Source organism: Misgurnus anguillicaudatus, chromosome 9 (assembly GCF_027580225.2).
Source record: "Misgurnus anguillicaudatus chromosome 9, ASM2758022v2, whole genome shotgun sequence".
Classification (NCBI taxonomy): domain Eukaryota; kingdom Metazoa; phylum Chordata; class Actinopteri; order Cypriniformes; family Cobitidae; genus Misgurnus; species Misgurnus anguillicaudatus.
The window spans coordinates 20,530,060-20,550,291 of record NC_073345.2 but is presented as its reverse complement, the minus strand read 5'-3'; the positions used below and the strand labels follow the sequence as shown (position 1 = coordinate 20,550,291).

General features: G+C 35.1%; 1 protein-coding gene and 1 long non-coding RNA gene across 2 annotated transcripts; both read right to left on the bottom strand.

The window, feature by feature from the left end:
* Positions 1 to 358: 358 nt before the first annotated feature.
* gig2e (grass carp reovirus (GCRV)-induced gene 2e) lies at positions 359 to 6,830 on the bottom strand. The gene is made up of 4 exons (XM_073871284.1): positions 6,776 to 6,830; positions 5,766 to 6,650; positions 5,571 to 5,579; positions 359 to 940 (listed from the first exon to the last, which is right to left on the bottom strand). The coding sequence occupies exons 2-4, from the start codon at positions 6,589 to 6,591 to the stop codon at positions 504 to 506; spliced, it is 1,272 nt and encodes a 423-aa protein (XP_073727385.1). The 5' UTR covers positions 6,592 to 6,650; positions 6,776 to 6,830; the 3' UTR covers positions 359 to 503.
* Positions 6,831 to 13,973: 7,143 nt separating this feature from the next.
* Positions 13,974 to 16,402, bottom strand: LOC141366107 (uncharacterized). Its single transcript, XR_012371129.1, has 3 exons — positions 16,291 to 16,402; positions 15,187 to 15,266; positions 13,974 to 14,574 (listed from the first exon to the last, which is right to left on the bottom strand). It is a non-coding gene; the product is annotated as an uncharacterized lncRNA (long non-coding RNA).
* Between the last annotated feature and the right edge of the window lie 3,830 nt (positions 16,403 to 20,232).

Sequence of the window (20,232 nt, the reverse complement as noted above, 5' to 3'; positions counted from 1 at the left end):
TAGTTAAAGAAATACCCAATATGTGGAACAAAGAATGAAACATAAAGGTGCTTTATATTTCCTGTGCCCAGCCAGGATTTCTATAAAAAATGCAAATCTATTATAAGCAGAAACGTGATATAAGATAAACAGAACATGTGCTAGATGGAGTCATATTACATTGAAACTTACCAAATAAGTCATTGCATTATTAAGCAGATTCAAAGAAAGGGAATTCATCTTTTCTGTTTTTACAGTCTATGATTGTTATAAAGCAAATATTTGTTACAATCATGTGACTGTCTAATCCGTTTATTTGATTAATATTTTATTTTTGTTTTACAGATTCATGGAATTAAAAATAAAGACAATTTAAAGATATATGCCAGAAGGATGTTTAATTTGTTTGTACACAATTCAAGGTCAGAACATTTGGTACAATATGAACATCATTTTAAAAACATGAAGTTTGTTTTAAACAGTTAGTGTAACATTTAAAATGACTCTTAATTTAAAACACCAACTTATTTTGGGTAGATTGCATCAATGACTGTGATTCTTTTTGGATCCCAAACACAGTCTTCCTCAAGACCACTTGGCACCATGCCACAGTTTGGAGGGCACCAGGCAGTATCATACCCATTTTTATGCCAGGTTGTTCGCATTGGGTGCGTCTGAGAGTCGATCCTTTTGACTTTACCAACTCTAACCCTGACTCTTATAATCACTTTTTCATGGGCGGGTATGTCTTTACCTAAAGGGTATCTGGAAGCCTTTTTAAGATCTCGACTGAGATAGACACCAGGCCCGAGCATGCCTTTTGAAGACTGACGAAAGCCCTCTCTTAGGATACCTGCTGCAGCTTCTCTAGATGTGCCATGATACATTGTGTAGACTCCATCTTCAGATGGTTCAGTGAGGCTTTGAAGGCATGGTGCAGCACTTGGACCCAAATCATCTTCTGCCCACATGTTTGCACCTGTACAAATTATGATCTCAGTTCTATTAAATTATTAATAGAAATAAGTCAATAAAACAGAGAGATAAGAAAAATGCCTTAAAGATGTCAATGTGTACATAAAATAAATGGTTGTATAATTACTGTAAGATGTTTCAAGACTTTTTAAGCAAGCATCAGAATCATTTTAACAAAGAGTAAAAGCTTACTTACCGTTGATGTTTCTCTTAACTCTGATCATAAGCCTTCTGCAAACAGGTATTTATACAGCATCATTCAAGGTGTGTCAACACTAAAATGATCTTCCGTTAACTTTTACTTTCTCTTTCTGTCAGTATGATTTTATAAACTTTAGAAAAACTTTAATGTTTGAAATGTGTGACTCTGTAAAGTCTAAAAGATTATGTAAGCTATTAGCAACAGTGATGTGTCGTGATACTCCAGGACTGATATTTTGAGTCCTTTGTGTCCTTTAACATTTTTTAAATGTTAAAAACATTACTTGTGTGCATTTTAAGGCAAAACAAAGGGCACTGGTATATTTTAAGATATGTCATTGCAAATTTTTTTCTTTTTGGACAGCTCTTCCATTTTAGTCTAGGACTAGTTTAATCCCTGTCTGGGAAATTGCCCCTTAATCACTAATCTCTACTTTAACTAAATCAAGTGAGTGGTTTTAGATATAAAACCACTTCAAATAGAGTCTTCAAATACAGTTTTTTCCAGAGAAGATTTTATCAACTTCATAAACACCACCAGTTTCACCTGAAAAACATCCACATGCCAACTTTATTTCCGTCATATAAAAGCTCTTCATGAGAATTAGCTAAGGTTTCAAGCAGTGGCAGCTGGTGCTCAAGAATTTTGGGGAGGGTGCAAACAAACTCAAAATAAACTTTTACTGTAGTAATGCAGGACTGTAAATAACCAGGTGACGATGTATCATTACTGCTTAGCTAAAATGTTACTGTTGAACTAAAGCATGAAATAAATGTACTATGAATCTTTGAATTTCAGAATAATTTCGGTTTATTAACAGTAATGAACTACACTAGTCAACATTTGAAGTGGATCAAAACCTCTCCCAAAAGCTGTCCTAGAACCAATACCCAGTACCCGTTCTTGTCTTAGGACAACCTTGATGAATGTTCTTGATCCACTTCAAATGTTGACCAGTATATTTAAGGTAGTTATTCACACACACACACACACACACACACACACACACACACACACACACACACACACACACACACACACACACACACACACACACACACACACACACACACACACACATACATTTTGGTTTCCATAGACAATGATTTTGATAAAACATGAAAGCCTCATTAAGTTGTGTGGACTTACTCTTTCTATTTAATTCAAATAATCATGGAAAGTTTTAGATATTAAACTCATGTTTGAAAGTTTCCAAAAAGTTAAACGTAAAGTTACACATTGTCTTACAGTTTTTTACAGATGCTAGGACACATTTCTCAATACTTAGGTCACTATTGCAAAACTCTTCACACAGTTTTCCTAACCAACTTTCAGCTTGTCAAAGCAGTTCATTTCACATTCAAAATGCACTACAACTACCGAAACACTTTTTATTCAGGTCTCAAATCAACTCAAACACTAGCAAACGTTGACAGCTGACAAACACACTTTCTCACCCACAAAACAATGACATAAAAACACTAACAACATGTAGCATTATACAATGTTTTCTTGTGTAAAACAAGGATGCATCTCTGTTTATAATTTACTGCAATATATGGTACTGGAATGAATCAGACATGACGCAGAATTCGTCAATATTTTATGTAGTTTATTTTTACAATACAATAGTAATGCTAATCTACTCGGCTGTGGACAGCTGTGGCTGGTACAACTGTCCAATTGTTTTACAGTTTTTCTGAATTGCTAAAACACTAAACCCCAATCTCTGAACCAAATTCATAGAGGCCAAAACCCACTAGTCAAATCATGCACTCTTTTTTCAAAACACTAAACACAAACTACTCACTAAATCACACATTTCACACTGCAGTGAACTTGTTTTATAAATGCTAAACACACGCATGCAAAAGTTGAACACAACTACAACACCGTTATCATCGAGTTATCACTACATCTCAAATTTCTACACACTTTTATCTAATGGTATTTTTTACCAATTGTGTGGATTGGAAACAGTCTGAGAGGCAGATGAAGAGTACGAGGAAGAAAAGGACACCAGAGACGATGCAATTGGCAAAATTTGCAGTTGGATTGCTGACTTTTTACAGAATACAAGTGCTGCTTACAGTAATATTGAAAACTTACAATTACTTGCAGTACTTACAGTAAAGTATTCACTATATTCACTGAACTAAACTTGTGATTACAGTAATATAGATTTTTAACAGTATTTGTCAAGTGTGTTGTTATGTACAATAAACATGTATTTTTCTGTAAGCAGATCTCCTGGATGTTGTGTTTTCCATTTTTTAAGGTAGTGTCTAATGGATGCTTGTAGTGTTTTATATTATAGACTTGTGTGTATGATTTGAAAGCTTAGTTTGATTTTGAATACAAGTGAAATGGTTTTGAAGGAATTGTTTGATTTTGCTAGAAGAGTCAGAGGTTCTGTGAATTTTGTTTAAAATTGGGATTTGTGTTTATGGTTTTAAGAAAAGGAGTGATGATTTCAAAAATTGTGTTTAAGCAATTCAGAAAAACTGTATAGCGTTTAATTTTAAGATTAAAATTATATTTCATTAAAATATTACTTTTGAAATGTAGCAAATTGCTGTTTTATTCAGTTTTGTATTATGTTATTGTTTTGAACATAAGTTTAACAGTGAGAACAGTATGTAAGCATGTGCAAATTGGCCTGTACATACAAAGAGTTTTGGCAGTTGTTGTGTCTGAGTGAGAAAATAATTCATGAAATTTGAGAGATGTAGTCATTGAATCCATTTTGTGCCAAAGCAATGATAATTGATCCTCAGTTTAGCCCACATAGACTTCTGTTGTGCTCACCGTGTGAAGAGTTTTGCAAAAGTGACCTAAGTATTGAGAAATGTGTCCTAGCGTCTGTAAAAACTGTAACTACTTGTGAGTTGAAACAAAGCATATCTTCAAGTATATTTAACTCACATTTTTAAGACAGCAGATGAACTTTTGTTTCTACGTTTAACCAGCTTGAAATGTTTTACAGTAACCCAAATCCTAACCCCAACCATCACAGAAAACGTATAGGCTACTTCACATTTTCAACATCATTCTGTTTGATTTATAAGCTTGTTTACTCATGGGGACCTCAAAATGTCGGTCTTTTCATTCAAAATGTTCTATTGTTCATATAAAATTTCTATTGTTTTTTTTTCATTTTACTGTAATGAATGACAAAAGTGTTAAAGGACAAGTTCGGTATTTTACACTTAAAGCCCTGTTTTCAGATTGTTTATGATGAAATAGAACGGTTTTGACTGACATTTCGACATATGCGGCTGCCTCGAGAATTTTTGGGTGTTTGTGTTTCACCTCCCACCTTTACAATGGGTTTAATGGTGCACTGGAACAATCCTTCCTAAAATGCATTAAACTTTCGTTTACAAAGACGTGAAACTCACCGAGTGGTCAGGGGTGTTCACTGGTATGCTCACACAAAAATTGCTGCAAAATACGCATTCCAACAGGTTTTAACGTAGTTTATGCCAACTCCATTGACTTGTATTAGATGTGCTGTGAGGTACGGTATTACTCCGCGCCGGGAACTTCGTTTCTATTCTTGCAATTGGCAATGGCGGATTAGCGCCACCACCTGGGCTGGAGTGTCTATTATTCAAGCTCTAAGCGGAAGAATGTACGGGTGTGAGGCGTTTGTAAAAATAGGTCCACAAGTTAACAACGAATGCTAAAACACCTGTTGGAAAGCATCTTTTGCAGCGATTTTTGTGTGAGCACACCAGTGAACACCCCCGACCACTCTGTGGGTTTCACGTCTTTGTAAACGAAAGTTTAATACATTTTAGGAATGATTGTTCCAGTGCACCATTAAAGGTGGGAGGTGAAACAACAAACACCCGAAAACTCTCGGGGGAGCCGCACACGTCGAAACCTCAGTCAAAACCGCTCTACTTCACCACAAACAATCTGAAAACAGGGCCCCAAGTGCAAAACACCGAACTTGTCTTTTAAAAGTCAAATAAGCAGTATTTGTTATTTAAACCCAAATTTCCATATCTTTTAGTTTCATTTTTGTTTACATGATTGTTTTCCTGTAAATGCTCCACCCAGTTGAAAACTACTAGCAGTTGTGACAGAATTTACAAAGGTTAGGCTTATTATAATAAACAATACATCATAAATTCACCATAAATTATCATAACAGATCATATAATCTGACATTTTCAATACAACAAACTTTTATTCAGATATTAAAGGTTCTTTATGGAACCATTGGAGCCCAAAATGTTTCTTCTATGGTAGTGTGAAGCATTTTTATTTTAAGAGTGTACTGTATGTATAATCACTTATGCAGGAAATACATAAGGCATAGTTGATGCTAGTCAATACATCCGTATTCAGTCTCAATCTAAATGTGCAACAATGTATGCTTTTGTAAGTAAAAAAAGTAATGTACTTGTAACTTCTGTACAAATAAACATGAGATGAGACTACTTTATTTGTTTTAAATGCTTTTATTGATTGATGCTTAAACATGTTGCATATTATTGTCAGCATATACATATTTGTACTTCATCATTTTTGTAACATTCATTTTAGTTACTACCTTCTAAAGGTAGTTTTTAATAGTGAGCACCATTTCCCCCTTTACTCATTACATCAATGACAGTGATTCGTTTTGGATCCCAAACACAATCTTCTTCACGATTACTCTTCACCATGCCACAGTTTGGAGGGCACCAGGCAGTGTCATATCCATGATCGTGCCAGGTCTTCTGCAATGGATGACCTTGATAGTTAATCGCTATTACTTTCCCAACATTAACCTTGACTCTCAGAACCACTTTCTGATGCGGAGGTAGATCCAGAGGGTATTTGGAGGCCTTCTCTAGATCTCGACTCAGGTAGACACCACGCCCAAGCATGCCATCAGCAGACTGACGAAAACCTTCTCTTTTAATTCTTGCTGCAGCCTCCCTAGATGTGCCATGAAACATCCTGTAGACACGATCTTTCTGTGGTTCTTTGCTGTATAACAGGCATGATGGAATGACATCAATGATTGTGATTCGTTTTGGATCCCAAACACAGTCTTCCTCAAGACCGCTTGGCACCATGCCACAGTTTGGAGGGCACCAGGCAGTGTCATACCCATGATCATGCCAGGTCTTCTGCCATGGATGACCATTTCTAGTAATCTTTATTACTTTACCAACATTGACCTTGACTTTAATAACCACCTTCTTATTATCATCTAAACCCAGCGGGTATCTGGAGGCCTTTTCTAGATCTCGACTAAGGGAGACACCGCGCCCGAACATGCCACTGGGAGACTGACGAAAGCCCTCTCTGCATATATTTTCAGCAGCCTCTATAGATGTGCCATGGTACATTGTGTAGACTGTACCTTGAGTGGGTTCAATGAGGCTTTGGAGGCATATTGAAGCACCTGCCACCAAATCATCTTCAGCCCACATGCTTGCACCTATAATTTTATATTATGAAGATGAAGGCTAATAAAAACATACAAGAATATCTGCAGACAGAGAAAGATAGAATGATTTAAAAAAAATCCTTAAAAGTATTAATGTTTGAACAATAAAACAACTTAACTGGTTGTGATGAGATTTTATAAACAAGAAAGAAAACGTGCTGACTTACTTCAGATGTTGCTCTCCGCTCTGATCACAGACCTTTTGCAAACAGGTTTTTATATATTTAGGGTGTGTCCACAACTCTTTCTTTTGAAGATCCTTGTCTTTACATTCAGCACTGACTCAATTTCCACCTATTGGTTTTTAAAGAATACAAAAATTGTACCAACATATTCATTTTTTTCATTAGAGAACAACATTTTTATTTTACAAATTATTTTAGAAATTAATAATTTGGACCAATTAATGAAGAAAACACAGTTACAGCCCAGAATAGATGTAAACTCAATATTGTTTATAAAGCATCTCAGGGTGAGACATCAAAAAACTGCAACTTACAAATCTTGGCAAAAGTAAACTACACGGAATATGCTAAAATATAAAATAATTTTGATTTATTTTTTATGTTTTTGGTCATAACATGGTTGCAATTGTGTAATTCCATAGTTTTGATGCAAATGAAGTAAACTGAAGTGAGGGCAACTTTATTTGACATTTTCATTCACAACTAAGCTTCTAGTATGGTTTAAGTTTCAGTTCTACTGAAACTTAACCCATACCTTTCTGCAGAAACTGCTCAATAGGGAAACTTATCAACGTAAACGTGTAAGGGGAGTAACTATGAGTCATTAACTAAAGAACAAGGGGGGCGGGCCAGACTCAACTGGGAACACATAACACAAAACAGAGGTCAGTAGCTCGCCCACAAGATGACAACACAAGAGAGAGGTAACAACGCCACGATCCTATACCAATAAACAAGACACAAAAATGCATAAAAGCTGACAGGATTGTGACAGAAACTAAGGTATTACAGGGTTTTTAGAGGTAGTCAGACAATGATAATAATCAACAATGTATCTATTAAGCAGATCAAAACTCTTAAAGGAATACATTTAACAAATTATACACTTTAAAGGGACACAAGGCAGCATTTTTATGTTAATAAATCATCTTAGTAAGTCGGTATATGGTTAAATGACTCATTAAATGACGAATAAAGACTCTCTCGCCCCCCCTACCGTCTGTAGGAAGAATACCCCACTTGCAAGTTCGCTGTATCCGACCCGGGGTCCTTCAGTCTCGTATAGTCTCAGATATAGAACGCATTTACTCCCAGACACTAGGGGGAGCTAGTAGAGAAATAATACTCAGACTTGCCTTGTGTCCCTTTAATAAAGGCTGGGATATTTTTCCCAGTGTTGGGTTGTGTCAAATCATGATATTTGACCCAAAATGGGTTAAAACAACCCAACATTTAGGGTTGACATAACATAAATAGTACATTTATAAATGATACATACTATATGATCATTAACAAAAAAATAATATTTAAGCAAATACATAAAAAGTTGTAAATACTGTCAATTTATTTATATTGTATTCAGTCTTAAAATGCTTTTGTGAGTGAAAACTTAAAGTACTTATACCTTCTATACAAATAAACATAAAATAAGATTGCTTTACAGTATGTAACTTCAATGCTTTTATTGATTAATGCTCAGTTATAGCTTTGGTACATGTTGCATATTATTGTCAGCATATCATGATTTTGGCACTTTATCTTTTTGTAACATTTTAGTTACTGCCATGGTAAGGTATTATAGTAGCCTAAACACAAGGCCATGGAAGAGGACATATTACATTAATAATTCTGATTCGTCTTGGATCCCATACACAGTCTTCTTCAAGCCCGCTTGGCACCATGCCACAGTTTGCAGGACACCAGGCAGTGTCATACCAGTAATGCCAGGTCTTCTGCAATGGGTGTCCTTGATAGTTAATCGCTTTAACTTTACCAACGTAGACCATTACTCTCAAAACCACTTTCTCATGCACAGGTAGGTTCAGAGGGTATCTGGAGGCCTTCTGCAGATCTCGACAGAGGTAGATACCAGGCCCGCCGCCCGAGCATACCATCCACAGACTGACGAAAGCCCTCCATGAGTATTCTTTCTGCAGCCTGGCTAGATGTACCATGATACATTGTGTAGACCTTATTTTCAGTGGGTTAAATAGGGCTTCCCAGGCATGGTGGAGCACATGGACCCAAGTAATTTTTAAATTGCAAATTATGACAATCTCACTACCATCAAAATTAAACAGAAGATTATCAGATCACGAGTACATACAAAGATAGAGATATATGTTAACAACATAAAATAATTAAACTTATTTAAATTGAATGAATTAGGCTGTATTACTAGTTTCAGGCAAATTTTATGTGGAAATAACAAATCTGAAACTGTTTGGCACTGGCCAATTTAACAAAATATTCCAGAGAGCCATGTTATAAAAGATTGTTAATGTGTTAATGTAAACAGTATAAAATAGATGGTTGTGATGAGATTTGATAAACTCAATTAAAAAGAAATAGAAAGTGGTGACTTACTGATGTTTCTCTACTTTGATAACAGACCTTCTGCAAAGGTTTTTAGGTTTTTATGGAGTACCTCACCTCATTCAGGATGTGATAAGATTTTATAGACTTTATAAACAAGAAAGAAAGAGGAAGTGGTGACCTACTTCTGTTGTCTGTGATGAGTATGCTCAAAGATTTGTAATATTAACATTAACAGCAAGATGCATCATGGTACTGATATGAATGGGGTAGGTTGCAACGGCCAATATGGCTGCTCTAGTCCAGCCTTCCAGTAAAAATAGCCAATCGTCAACCTTTAAAGAATGACGACATCTGGGGCAGAGACTTTGAATTCATATCTGACAGGTCACTTTACAGTTTTTTTCAATCGCTAACAAGCGCTTACCCATACTTCAGATACTTTTTCTAAACACTTAACACAGACTCACACCTACAAAACACAATTGGCCAAATGCTAAATTTTCTTCTCAAAAACACATTTAGTTAAATATATACTAACTCTTCATTTCAAAACAGAACACATCTTTCTCTGCACATAATAACTTTACCAAATCACTGGAAATCTGACTCAAAATGAAATTATTCTTTCAAAAAATAACACTTATTTTCACTTCACAAAGTACATGCAATCAATTAAAGTACACCAGGTTTCAAAATACTGGCTATTGTTGACATTACAAAAACTGCATAGACTTTTATGTTTCAGTTTTACAGGTATTTGCATGCAAAACATGCAATCCACCGTTTTTAAGCTAAATGTCTTAGTTGGGAACTGTATGTCCACATGTACAGCAATGTTCACATTCAAAAGCATTTCAGTAAAACAGTTTTTCCCTGACAACAGGAGGTAAAGTAGAAACAAAATATGATAGAACAGAAAAAGTTTACAGTATTGATCTTGATCATTTTTGTGGAGCTTTCCTCTTCCCCCAGAGGGTGAAGACGTTGCAATCTTTAGAGGGACAAAAATATGCTACATATGCATTACTGTATGACCTTATTGACAGGTCAAATGAGAATAGAAACAATTCATGTAAAAAGCAACCAGTTGGTAGATTGAAAGATGCTTATAATGGAGGCAACTGTTGACCACCTCCAATTGAGCTGCACTTTTTCACCAGCCTCTCTTAGTGAAATCAGTGAATTTCATCACTGACTACTGTTCTTGCAGCCCTTGGAGTGCCACCACCATGCATTCTCTACATTGCCCTCTCCTTGGGCCTGCTCTTCTCCCTGGCCCTCCTCCTCTCACTGCTCTGCACCTCTCACTGTACCTCTCACTGCATCTCTCACTGTCCTACAAAAACAATCCATAGTTTTGTTGGGAGGTATAGCTTGTCTGTTAAGAACATTTTAGCATTGTGGAAATGTGTTCACGGACTGCATATTGTGTGAAAACGACATGAAATGTGTGAATGGTATGGCCACAAAAAAACGATGCTGTGCTAATTGTGTTTAGAGTTTTGAAAATGTGACAACTGTTTGGACAAATGCTTGTTAGCGACTGAAAAAAACTGTAACAAGACCTGGAGGCGTTGCAAACATAGCGGCACAGTGACAGGACTTCCTTTGCAACTATGCATACAGTGACTTGGCACAAGATTTTGGTAAGCTTTTATGTCAGTATGCTTTAACAAACTTCAGGAGCAATTTATTATATAAGATTTGAGACTTGTGCTGTAAAGTCTGACTTAATTTTCACCTATTGTTTATTAAATTTAATAAATCCTGAATACTGAAAGTAAAATCAGCTATATTTGCTATTCAAATCTAAAATACTAGTGTGGTTTTGGTTTCATTTCTGTTTACATGATTGTTTTCCAACTGCTGCACCTAGTTGACAGATGATAGTACCAACCCAGTCTCACGTAGATGCGTATAAATAGCACGAAGTGTAAAAATCGTGCAATACATACACCAAATTCCACTTTGGCGTGCATATGATACGCCAGTCCTTCCCATTCATTTAAACGGTGCATCTTTTTTTGTCATTTTATTTATTGGTTTCTAAATTTTTCCTGTTTTTAAACCATTTTCGCTTGGGTTTAGGGTTAGATTTGAGATTTGCTTAAGGTTGGAGGTTATTTAATATACAGGTTTCTCCATGTTTTTGTCCATATTTAAGCCATGATCGGTAGGAGTTGGGGTTTGGGTTAGGATGTCATTTTTAAAGTTGTTCTAACTCTAAACCCAAGCGAAAATGGTAAAAAATAGCAAAAAAACTGAGAAACCAATAAATAAAACCAGGCAGACACGAAAACCAGAGGTCAGTGAAGTATACGTACGAATATTGCAATTTTTTATTTAGTAATGACTATTAAGTCAGCAGGTTTCCACTTAAAACAAAACACAAAAGCTTTGTTGAACTTGTGACATTTCAGAACTGTTTGGATCGATTACATCAATGATTGTAATCTCTGACAGGGATTCCCTGGCACTGATGTTGGCCCTGTCTGTGTCAAAATGGTCAAAAATTAGATCAAATTCAGCAGTATTTGGTGTCATGATGAAACTATTACTTGTTTTCTTATTCATATTTAGTGGGGGTTTTTTTTGGTGTTGTTATTGTTTTGGTGCGAGGTAAAAGTTAATAAAACTATACTTATATAATGTTTCTATTGCTTTCCCATTTAATCTTAACGCGATACGAGCACTTGATTATTATTAGACTTTTTCCTTGTCATTACTATATAAAACTGTGTTTTATAAGTGTCAGGGAGATGTTTTTTGCATGCTGCTTATAAATATATCAGTGGACTGCATCCACGCGGTTTGGCAAGGATTCATATAATGTATTGCTGAAGTCATCAGGAATAGCAAAGAAAGCAGTCTTGCATGCCTCCCAGAACTCATCAATATTCTTTGGTTTTGTCTTCCATGCTTCCTCTTGCATCCTACCCCACATGTGCTCAATGATGTTCATGTCTGGTGACTGGGCTGGCCAATCCTGGAGCATCTTGATCTTCTTCGCCTTGAGGAACTTTGATGTTAAGATGGAAGTATGCGATGGGGCATCATCCTGCTGCAGAATTTGGCCTCTTTTAATTTTGGGAATATAAAAGATAGCTAAGATTTCTTGGTATTTTAGACTATTGATGTTGCCTTCCACCCTGCAGATCTCTCGCACACCCCCATACTGGATGTTACTAGACCATGATTTTTCCGCCATCAAACTTCACTGTTTTCTGGGTGAATCTTGGATCCATGTGGGTTACAGTAGGTCTCCTGCAATATTTGAGGTGACTGTGGTGTAATTCAACAGAAGATTCATCTGAAAAATCAACCTTTTGCTTTTCCAGTGTCCATCCTTTTAGCAGGCTGTGGGCCTTGGCAAATGCCACACGGTTTTTCAATTGTCTTTTGTTTAGTGCTGGCTTCTGGGCACTGATTCAACCATGGAGGCCATTTCGAGACAGAATCCGACAAACTGTTCTGGTTGACACAGGGACTTCAGGTGACCAGGTCGGGTGGAGCTCTGCTGCAGTGGAAAATGGGCTGACCTTGAATTTTCTTGCGGGGACTTGGGCTTGTCAAAAACGTCTCCGGTCTCTTCAAATCTTTTTTTTTATCCTCTGTACTTGACGCTGAGACACATACCAACCTACACACACACGTTAACAAGAAAAAAATAAAGAAGTGATTGTTTCCTACCTCTGATGTTTGTCTTAACTTTGATCGAATACCTTCTGCATTCAGGGGTTTACACAACGGAAGATATTCCATTTAACTTTTACTTTCTCTTTAAGTCAGCATGCTTTACTGGGGCGTCGGACTGGGGGTAAAACCATTACTGATTACCAGGGCCCCAAGGGAAGTGAAGGCCCTTATAAAAGTCTGGATTTTTTTTCAACTAATTTTACCTGGATATTTTCATTTTATAATTAAATTTCATAATGAATGTCAGATGAAATGTAAAGTTAGTGTATTGGCTGAATAACTGTTTGACTGGCTACATTTTGTATAAGCAAAAAACACTAACATCAAACACCAATACACAAAATACAAACTTTCATCTTTACAGTTTCAACAATTTCAGTGACTTCATACAAAGTAATGTTTTCTTCAAATAATGATTTATTTGTTGATTTATCACGTGATTTATTAATTTTTTTAGAACATCACAATTCTTTAAGGTAAATGAAAATTAGCAGTTTGCTTCAGTAGTCTGGAGTAATTTATGGAATTACAGTAATGAGAAAAAAAGGTAGAAACTAAAAGTACATACTGTAATTCAAACAAATAATTGAGGGGCTAATCCTGCCTCTCTCTAGCATCAGGCCACTCCTGGCACCCTTCTCCCTCCATGAACCCGTCTTTCTTGTTCCATTTCTAAAATTAGTCTTTCTGAGCTCTACCTATATCTATTTTTATATATATAAATTTATGTTTATATGAAATTGCAGTGTTTGAAAGGCACAATGCGGAAATCAATTCTGTTCTCAATGTGTGGTTCACAGTTTTGACAGCAGTGTGTTAGCATTTGAACAAAGTGCTGTAAATCCACAGTGTTGTGCAGGTTGTGAGTAAAGTCATGGGTTAAGTGTGTAGAGTTTTGAAAACTGTGTTCAAGCAATGAAAAACGAACTAGAGTTTGGTCCACATGAACTGCTGCTGTGCAGACTGTAGTTAGAGTTTTGCACATGTGACTCCAGTTGTTCCCACTGTCGTTTAGAAATCGAAAAAAAAACTGTAAAATATTATTTCAATGCATTCTTTGGCACCTTTAAATGTATCGTTTTCAGTATCAATCAAAATTCGCAAATATGTATGCTTTTGAGAGTGAGATTGTGATGTACTTACAAATGTACAAATAAAAAAACGTTTTTTTGTAATTTTATTGCTTTTATTGATTAATGCTCACTTACAGCTTTGGTACATGTTTAATATTATAGTCAGCATTGCATATTACATATTTGTACTTAATTTCTTTTAGAAGGGGTAACATTTTTAATAGTGAACACCCCCCGGGGGAACTTGCATTGGACGGATTACATCAACGACAGTAATTCGCATCGGATCCCAAATGCAATCTTCTTCAAGACCACTTGGCACCATACCGCAATTTGGAGGGCACCAGGCGGTGTCATACCCGGCCTCATGCCATGTCTTCTGCAGCGGATGACCTTGATAGTTAATCGCTATTACTTTACCAACATCCACTGTTACTTTCATAACCACTCTCTGATTTACATGTAGGTCCAGAGGATATCTGGAGGCCTTCTTCAGATCTCTGCTGAGGTAGACACCAGGTCCGAGCATACCATCTTCAGACTGATGAAAGCCATGTTTGAGTATACTTTCTAAAGCTTTTCTAGATGTGCCATGGTACATTGTGTAGACTTTGTCTGAAGAGGGGATACTGCGGCTTTCGAGGCATGGTGGAGCCCTTGGACCCAAGTCATTTTCAGCCCACATGTTAACACCTGTACAAATTATGATAATTCAAGTCAAAATGTTAATAGAATATTATCAGCTAGCAGACAAACATGTAAAGATATACACTGTGAAAAAAGTCCGTAAAAATTTCAATGTTATTGCGGCTGGGTTGCCGGTGATTTACCGTGGATTTGCATTTATTTTATTTACTGGCAAGAGTTTGTTCAGGGTTAAATGAATTTTGAATATTGGCAGGTCTTTGTCTTTACAGAATAAAACTATACAATAACAGCCTCATGCAAAGCATTCTGGGAACCAGAAATTATCATCAACCTTTTTTTGTTTTTTGCTTCAGATTTTTTTCCTAGAATGTTTTGCTTGATGCTGTTTTTTAGTTTTACTCTGTAAAGACAAAGAATTGTAAATGTTAAATGTTCATTTAACTTTGAACAAAATGTTGCCAGTAAATAACATAAATTTAAATCTACGGTAAATTACCGGCAACTCAGCTGCAATTTCTACGGATTTTTTTTACAGTGTAGCCTAAAGATCAATGAAAAATGCATTAAGTTTAATGTTAATATTTACAGCATAAAGTAAATAAACTGGTTGCATTTTTGGGTATATGGAAGTTATCAATTGTAAACATTAAACTGCGCCTGTCAAGATTAATTGCAGTACCCAGATGAGGCTGTATTGTTAGTTTTAGGCTGTTGGTAATAAGAAACCAAAGTCGCCACTAGCCAATTAGAATCAGATATTCCAGAGGGCCATGTAATAAAAGATGTTATAGATTTTAATTAAAATATCATTAGAATATTAACAGAATCGTAAAAGAATGTCATATTTTACAGATACATAAAAATAAAGAGAGAGAGAGAGAGAGAGAGAGAGAAAAGTGTTTCTGTGCCTTAGTAGATTTAACAAAAATAAATTGAGTAAACTGTATTAAAAATTTTAAATTCTTGTTTTTTTAATCAAAATATAAGTTAAAAAACATACAAATTTGAATAGTGTGAGTAATTCTAAATGAACACATTATTGAGTAAATTCAATTTAATTTTACTATGTATAATGCATTTAAATTTGTAAGAAAGAAATTAACTTAATAATTTTGTGTAAAAACTACATGAATTATTTTTGTAAACATAACTGACTAGGCAGTGGACTTGCAGTTCACAGCATGCTTTGCATGGGACTGCATTTGGAGAGTAAAATTTGAATTGAAATGAAAAGAAAGACTTGTTAGTGTTTAATGTTCATTTATCTTCAATATTTGGAAGAGTTTCTGTTTCTTCTTTGAGTTTTGTAGGTACCATTGTTCAGAAGACTTGTGCATAGACTGCATACTGAAGTATGTTACGCTTTACAGCTGCCCAAAACGAAACTGAGTGGGTGCGTTGATTGAATAAACGTTTGTGCCCTCATCTCACGGAATAAAAAACAACAACTAACCATAAATATGTTACATGTACTAAGAAAAGTAGGTTTATCTAACTGAGTAATACTAGTACAATTAGTTATCTCAACTCAATTTTATTGCCTATTAAGTAATGGTGTGTTCAATATACTTAAAAAAGGTTGCAAGTTGACTCAACCTAAAACTTCCCATACAGTCACTTGCCTCACTTTTTAGTTAGATCTAGGTATTACTTTTTACAGTGTACATAATAAAATGGATAAATGGAAACAGCATAAAATAATTTACTTGGTATATTTTATAAACTTCCTAAACAAGACAGAAAGAAAAAGCAGTGACTTACCTTTAATATTTCTCTCAACTCTGATGACAACCCTGCTGCAAACAGGTTTTTTAAACTGAACCTCAGCTCTTCATGGTGTGTTCACAACAGGGGCGTAGCCAGCATCTTAAAAGTGAGGTGAACAGGGACATGTATATGTATAAAGCAAAACAAAGAAAAATGTGACATATTACCCAACAAATTCCTCATAAAGTGGTCTATCAATAAAATTGAAAAAAAAATTGGGACCAAAAAATATTTAGACACATTATTTAAAAGTGTTTTATCTTTAATTCAAGATAAATTTGATCAAGTGAATGGTCAGTAATAGAAAACAAATAATAAACAAATAATGGAACAAATAATATAACAAATTATGAGCAATAGTCCACATAATTATAATATAACAAGCATAAAAATAAACAGTGCTTTTTATGTTTTTCATGTTGGTCTGTGGAAACATATTCAAATGTAAAATAATACTGCACATAGTTTTAAACTGTATAGCCTACATGACGCAATGAACACATATTTTTGAATGACGAACATATTTTGAATTTGCGCCCCTCGGAAGAGAAGTCACCAGCCGTCACTGCTGAAAGCCCCAATGTTATTAGTACTTAAAATGTCGTGTAATCATGACTAAACATTACTTTAAAAATTTTATTTTGGATCCATAATTAAACAATCTTAATTCATTTAACTTATTAACGTACAAATCCCTAAACTTAAAAATTAAAGTGCAATGAACTTAAAATTCGTCAGTACAGAAGTCACAAGGAATACGCTTGTTCAAAGAATAACAACTGATGAGATATATAAACAGTTGCCAATAAAACGTATTCAAGTTTTATACTCTTTGTAGTATTATTGACACTGTTTTGTTGTGAAGTCACCATTCAGGTGATCACTGTTTACTTTGGTATGGACCCTGTTCAAATAATTGTATTTCTCTCCACTATGAAGATCTGTGTGAACAATGTGTGTTTCTGTGGAGAATTAAGTTTAATCATTGATTGACACAAAGTCAGTCATGAATTTCTTTTATTTCATGTTGTTATACAATGTAAATGACAATTTAAGTTTAGTCTTTATGAACACAGAGTGAACTTACTTGTTAAAACATGCAATAACTTTATATACAAAAAAGATAAATTAAGAATACTGAAAGTGAAATCTGCTGTATTTGTTATTTAAAGCTAAACTGCAGTATTTTTAAGTTTCGTTTCTGTTTAAATTAATGCTTTCCTTTAACTGCTCCACCCAGCAGCTGTGACAACAGGGGTCAGGCTTATAATAGTTGCAATTGTGTATTCCATGGTTTTGATGCATTTACTATTATTCTAAAATGTGAAAAAGTGTTTTCAAACTCTTGAATGATAACATACGTTAAAATGAAATTACAAATAAAGTAAACTGAAGTGAAGGCAACTTTATTTTACATTTTCATTCACAACTAAGCTTCCAGTATGGTTTAAGTTTCAGTTCTACTGAAACGTAACCCATACGTTTCTGCAGAAACTGCTCAAAATGGAAACTTATCAAGGTAAACGTGTAAGGGGAGTAACTATGAATCATTGACAGAGGACAAGGGGGGCGGGGCCAGACTCAACTGGTAATGCATAACACAAAACAGAGGTCAGTAGCTCCCCACATGATGACAGCATAAGAGAGAGGTAACAATGCCACGTTCCTATCACAATAAACAAGACAAAAAAATACCTTAAAGCTGACAGGATTGTGACAGAAACTATGACAGAAGGTAGTATGGGGTTTTTAAAGGTAGTCAGACTCATAATATTCAACAATTTATCTTATATTAAACAGATCAAAACTCTTAAAGGAATAAATTTAACAATACAGGCTGGGTTATTTTTAAAGGTGCCGTGTGTAATTTTTGGAAGGATCTTTTGACAGAAATGCAAAATAATATATATAAAACTATATTATCAGGGGTGTATAAAGACCTGTCATTATGGACCTTTATGTTTTTATTACCTTAGAATATGATGTTTTATCTACATACACCGAGGGTCCCCTTACATGGAAGCTGCCATTTTGGGCTGCCATGTTTCTACAGAAGCCCTTAACAGACAAACTTTTTTTACTAAGTTGTCTCTGGCAATGACCTGTTTGTCCGGTGGTGGCTACAGTAGCTTCTCTATGCGTTTCAAAACAAGGGGTGAGCAGTGGACTGAGACGTTGGTTGCAATTCACAACCTCACCACTAGATGCCGCTAAAATTAACACACTGCACCTTTAACCCACACTGTAAAAAATACTTTGCTGCCTTAAAATTTTTTGTTAAATCACCTTAGATTTACAAGTCATGTCAACAGTGATGAGTTGTCACAACTTATAAAATATAGTTGAGAAAAGTCAACTTAATTTTCTACATTATAACAACTCACCTGTAGTTATAACAACTCATCTTTAGTCAAGATAAATAATAGAAAGTTGAAATGACTTGTAAATCCGAGTTGATTCAACAAAAAATTTTAAGGCAGCAAAGTATTTTTTACAGTGCAGTGTTGGGTCAAATCATATCTTCAGTGGGTTGAATAAGGCTTCCCAGGCATGGTCGAGCTGGACCCAAGTCATTTTCAGCCCACATGTTTGCATGTGCAAATTATGACACTACCAATATCTCACTACCATCAAAATTAAAGATTATCAGATCAAGAGTAAATAAACATACAAAGATAGAGATATATTGAAAAGGAAAGTGCCTTAAAGGTGTTAATGTTTACACAACATAAAATAATTTAACTTATTTATATTGAATGTATTTGTAAATATTAAAAATGAGTCTGTATTACTGTCTGAAACTGTTGTCACTGGCCAATTTAACAAAATATTCTAGAGCGCCATGTAATAAAAGGTTTTATAGATTTCAATTGCAGAGTACCTCAGGATGTGAAGAGATTTTATAGATTTTATAAACAAGAAAGAAAGAGGAAGTGGTGACTACCTTCTGTGGTCTCCCTTAACTGTGATGAGTATGCACAAAAGATTTTTAATATTAACAAGATGCATCATGGTACTGATGTGAATGGGGTAGGTTGCAACGGGCTGCTCCCGCCTTCCAGTAAAAAGAGCCAACTGTGAACCGTTAAAGAATGACATCTTCTGGCTGGGGCAGAGACTTTGAATACATATCTGACAGGTCGCTTTAACAAGACATGGAGGCATTTCAAACATAGCAGCACAGTGACAGGACTTTCTTTGGTATGCAACTATGCATACTGTGACGTGGTACAAGGATTTTATGCTTTCTGTCAATGAACTTTAGGAGCACTTAATTATATGGGATTTGAGACTTGTGCTGTAAAGTCGGACTTAATTTTTATCTATTGTTTGTTAAACTTTGCCATTTAAATAAATTAAGAATATTGAAAGTAAAATCAATAGCTATTTAAATCTAAAATTCTATTGTGTTTTGGTTTCATTTCTGTTTACATGATTGTTTTCCTGTACACCACCTAGCCGACAGATGATAGTACATGGGCAGGTTTATAATAATGAACAATACATCTCATACATTCACACATACTGTATAAGATTGACATCAGTTTACTATTATTTAAAAATTGCAGTATGCTAAACAGTTCACACTAGTAAATTTAGGAGTAAATATCAGTTAATGGATATACAGTACTGGGCAAAAGTCTTAGGCCACCACCAATAGACTTTTAGTTTTAAAAATTTTTCAGGACTAAATGTCTTTTTTAGGCATCATGTTTAGTTTTTAGGTGTTTTTGAGCAGAATGAAGTGAAAAGACTAATTTGTTTTAAATGAGAAATTAGGATTTAATTTTATTTAGTTTTAAGAGATCCTGCAGTTTCCTGCTATTGCTCAAGTGGAAGGAAAAACTTGATTTTTATACAGTTTTTAATACTATACACAAATTCCCTGTATTTTCTGGATGTATTCTATTAAACAGACTGAGAAACAATTATATA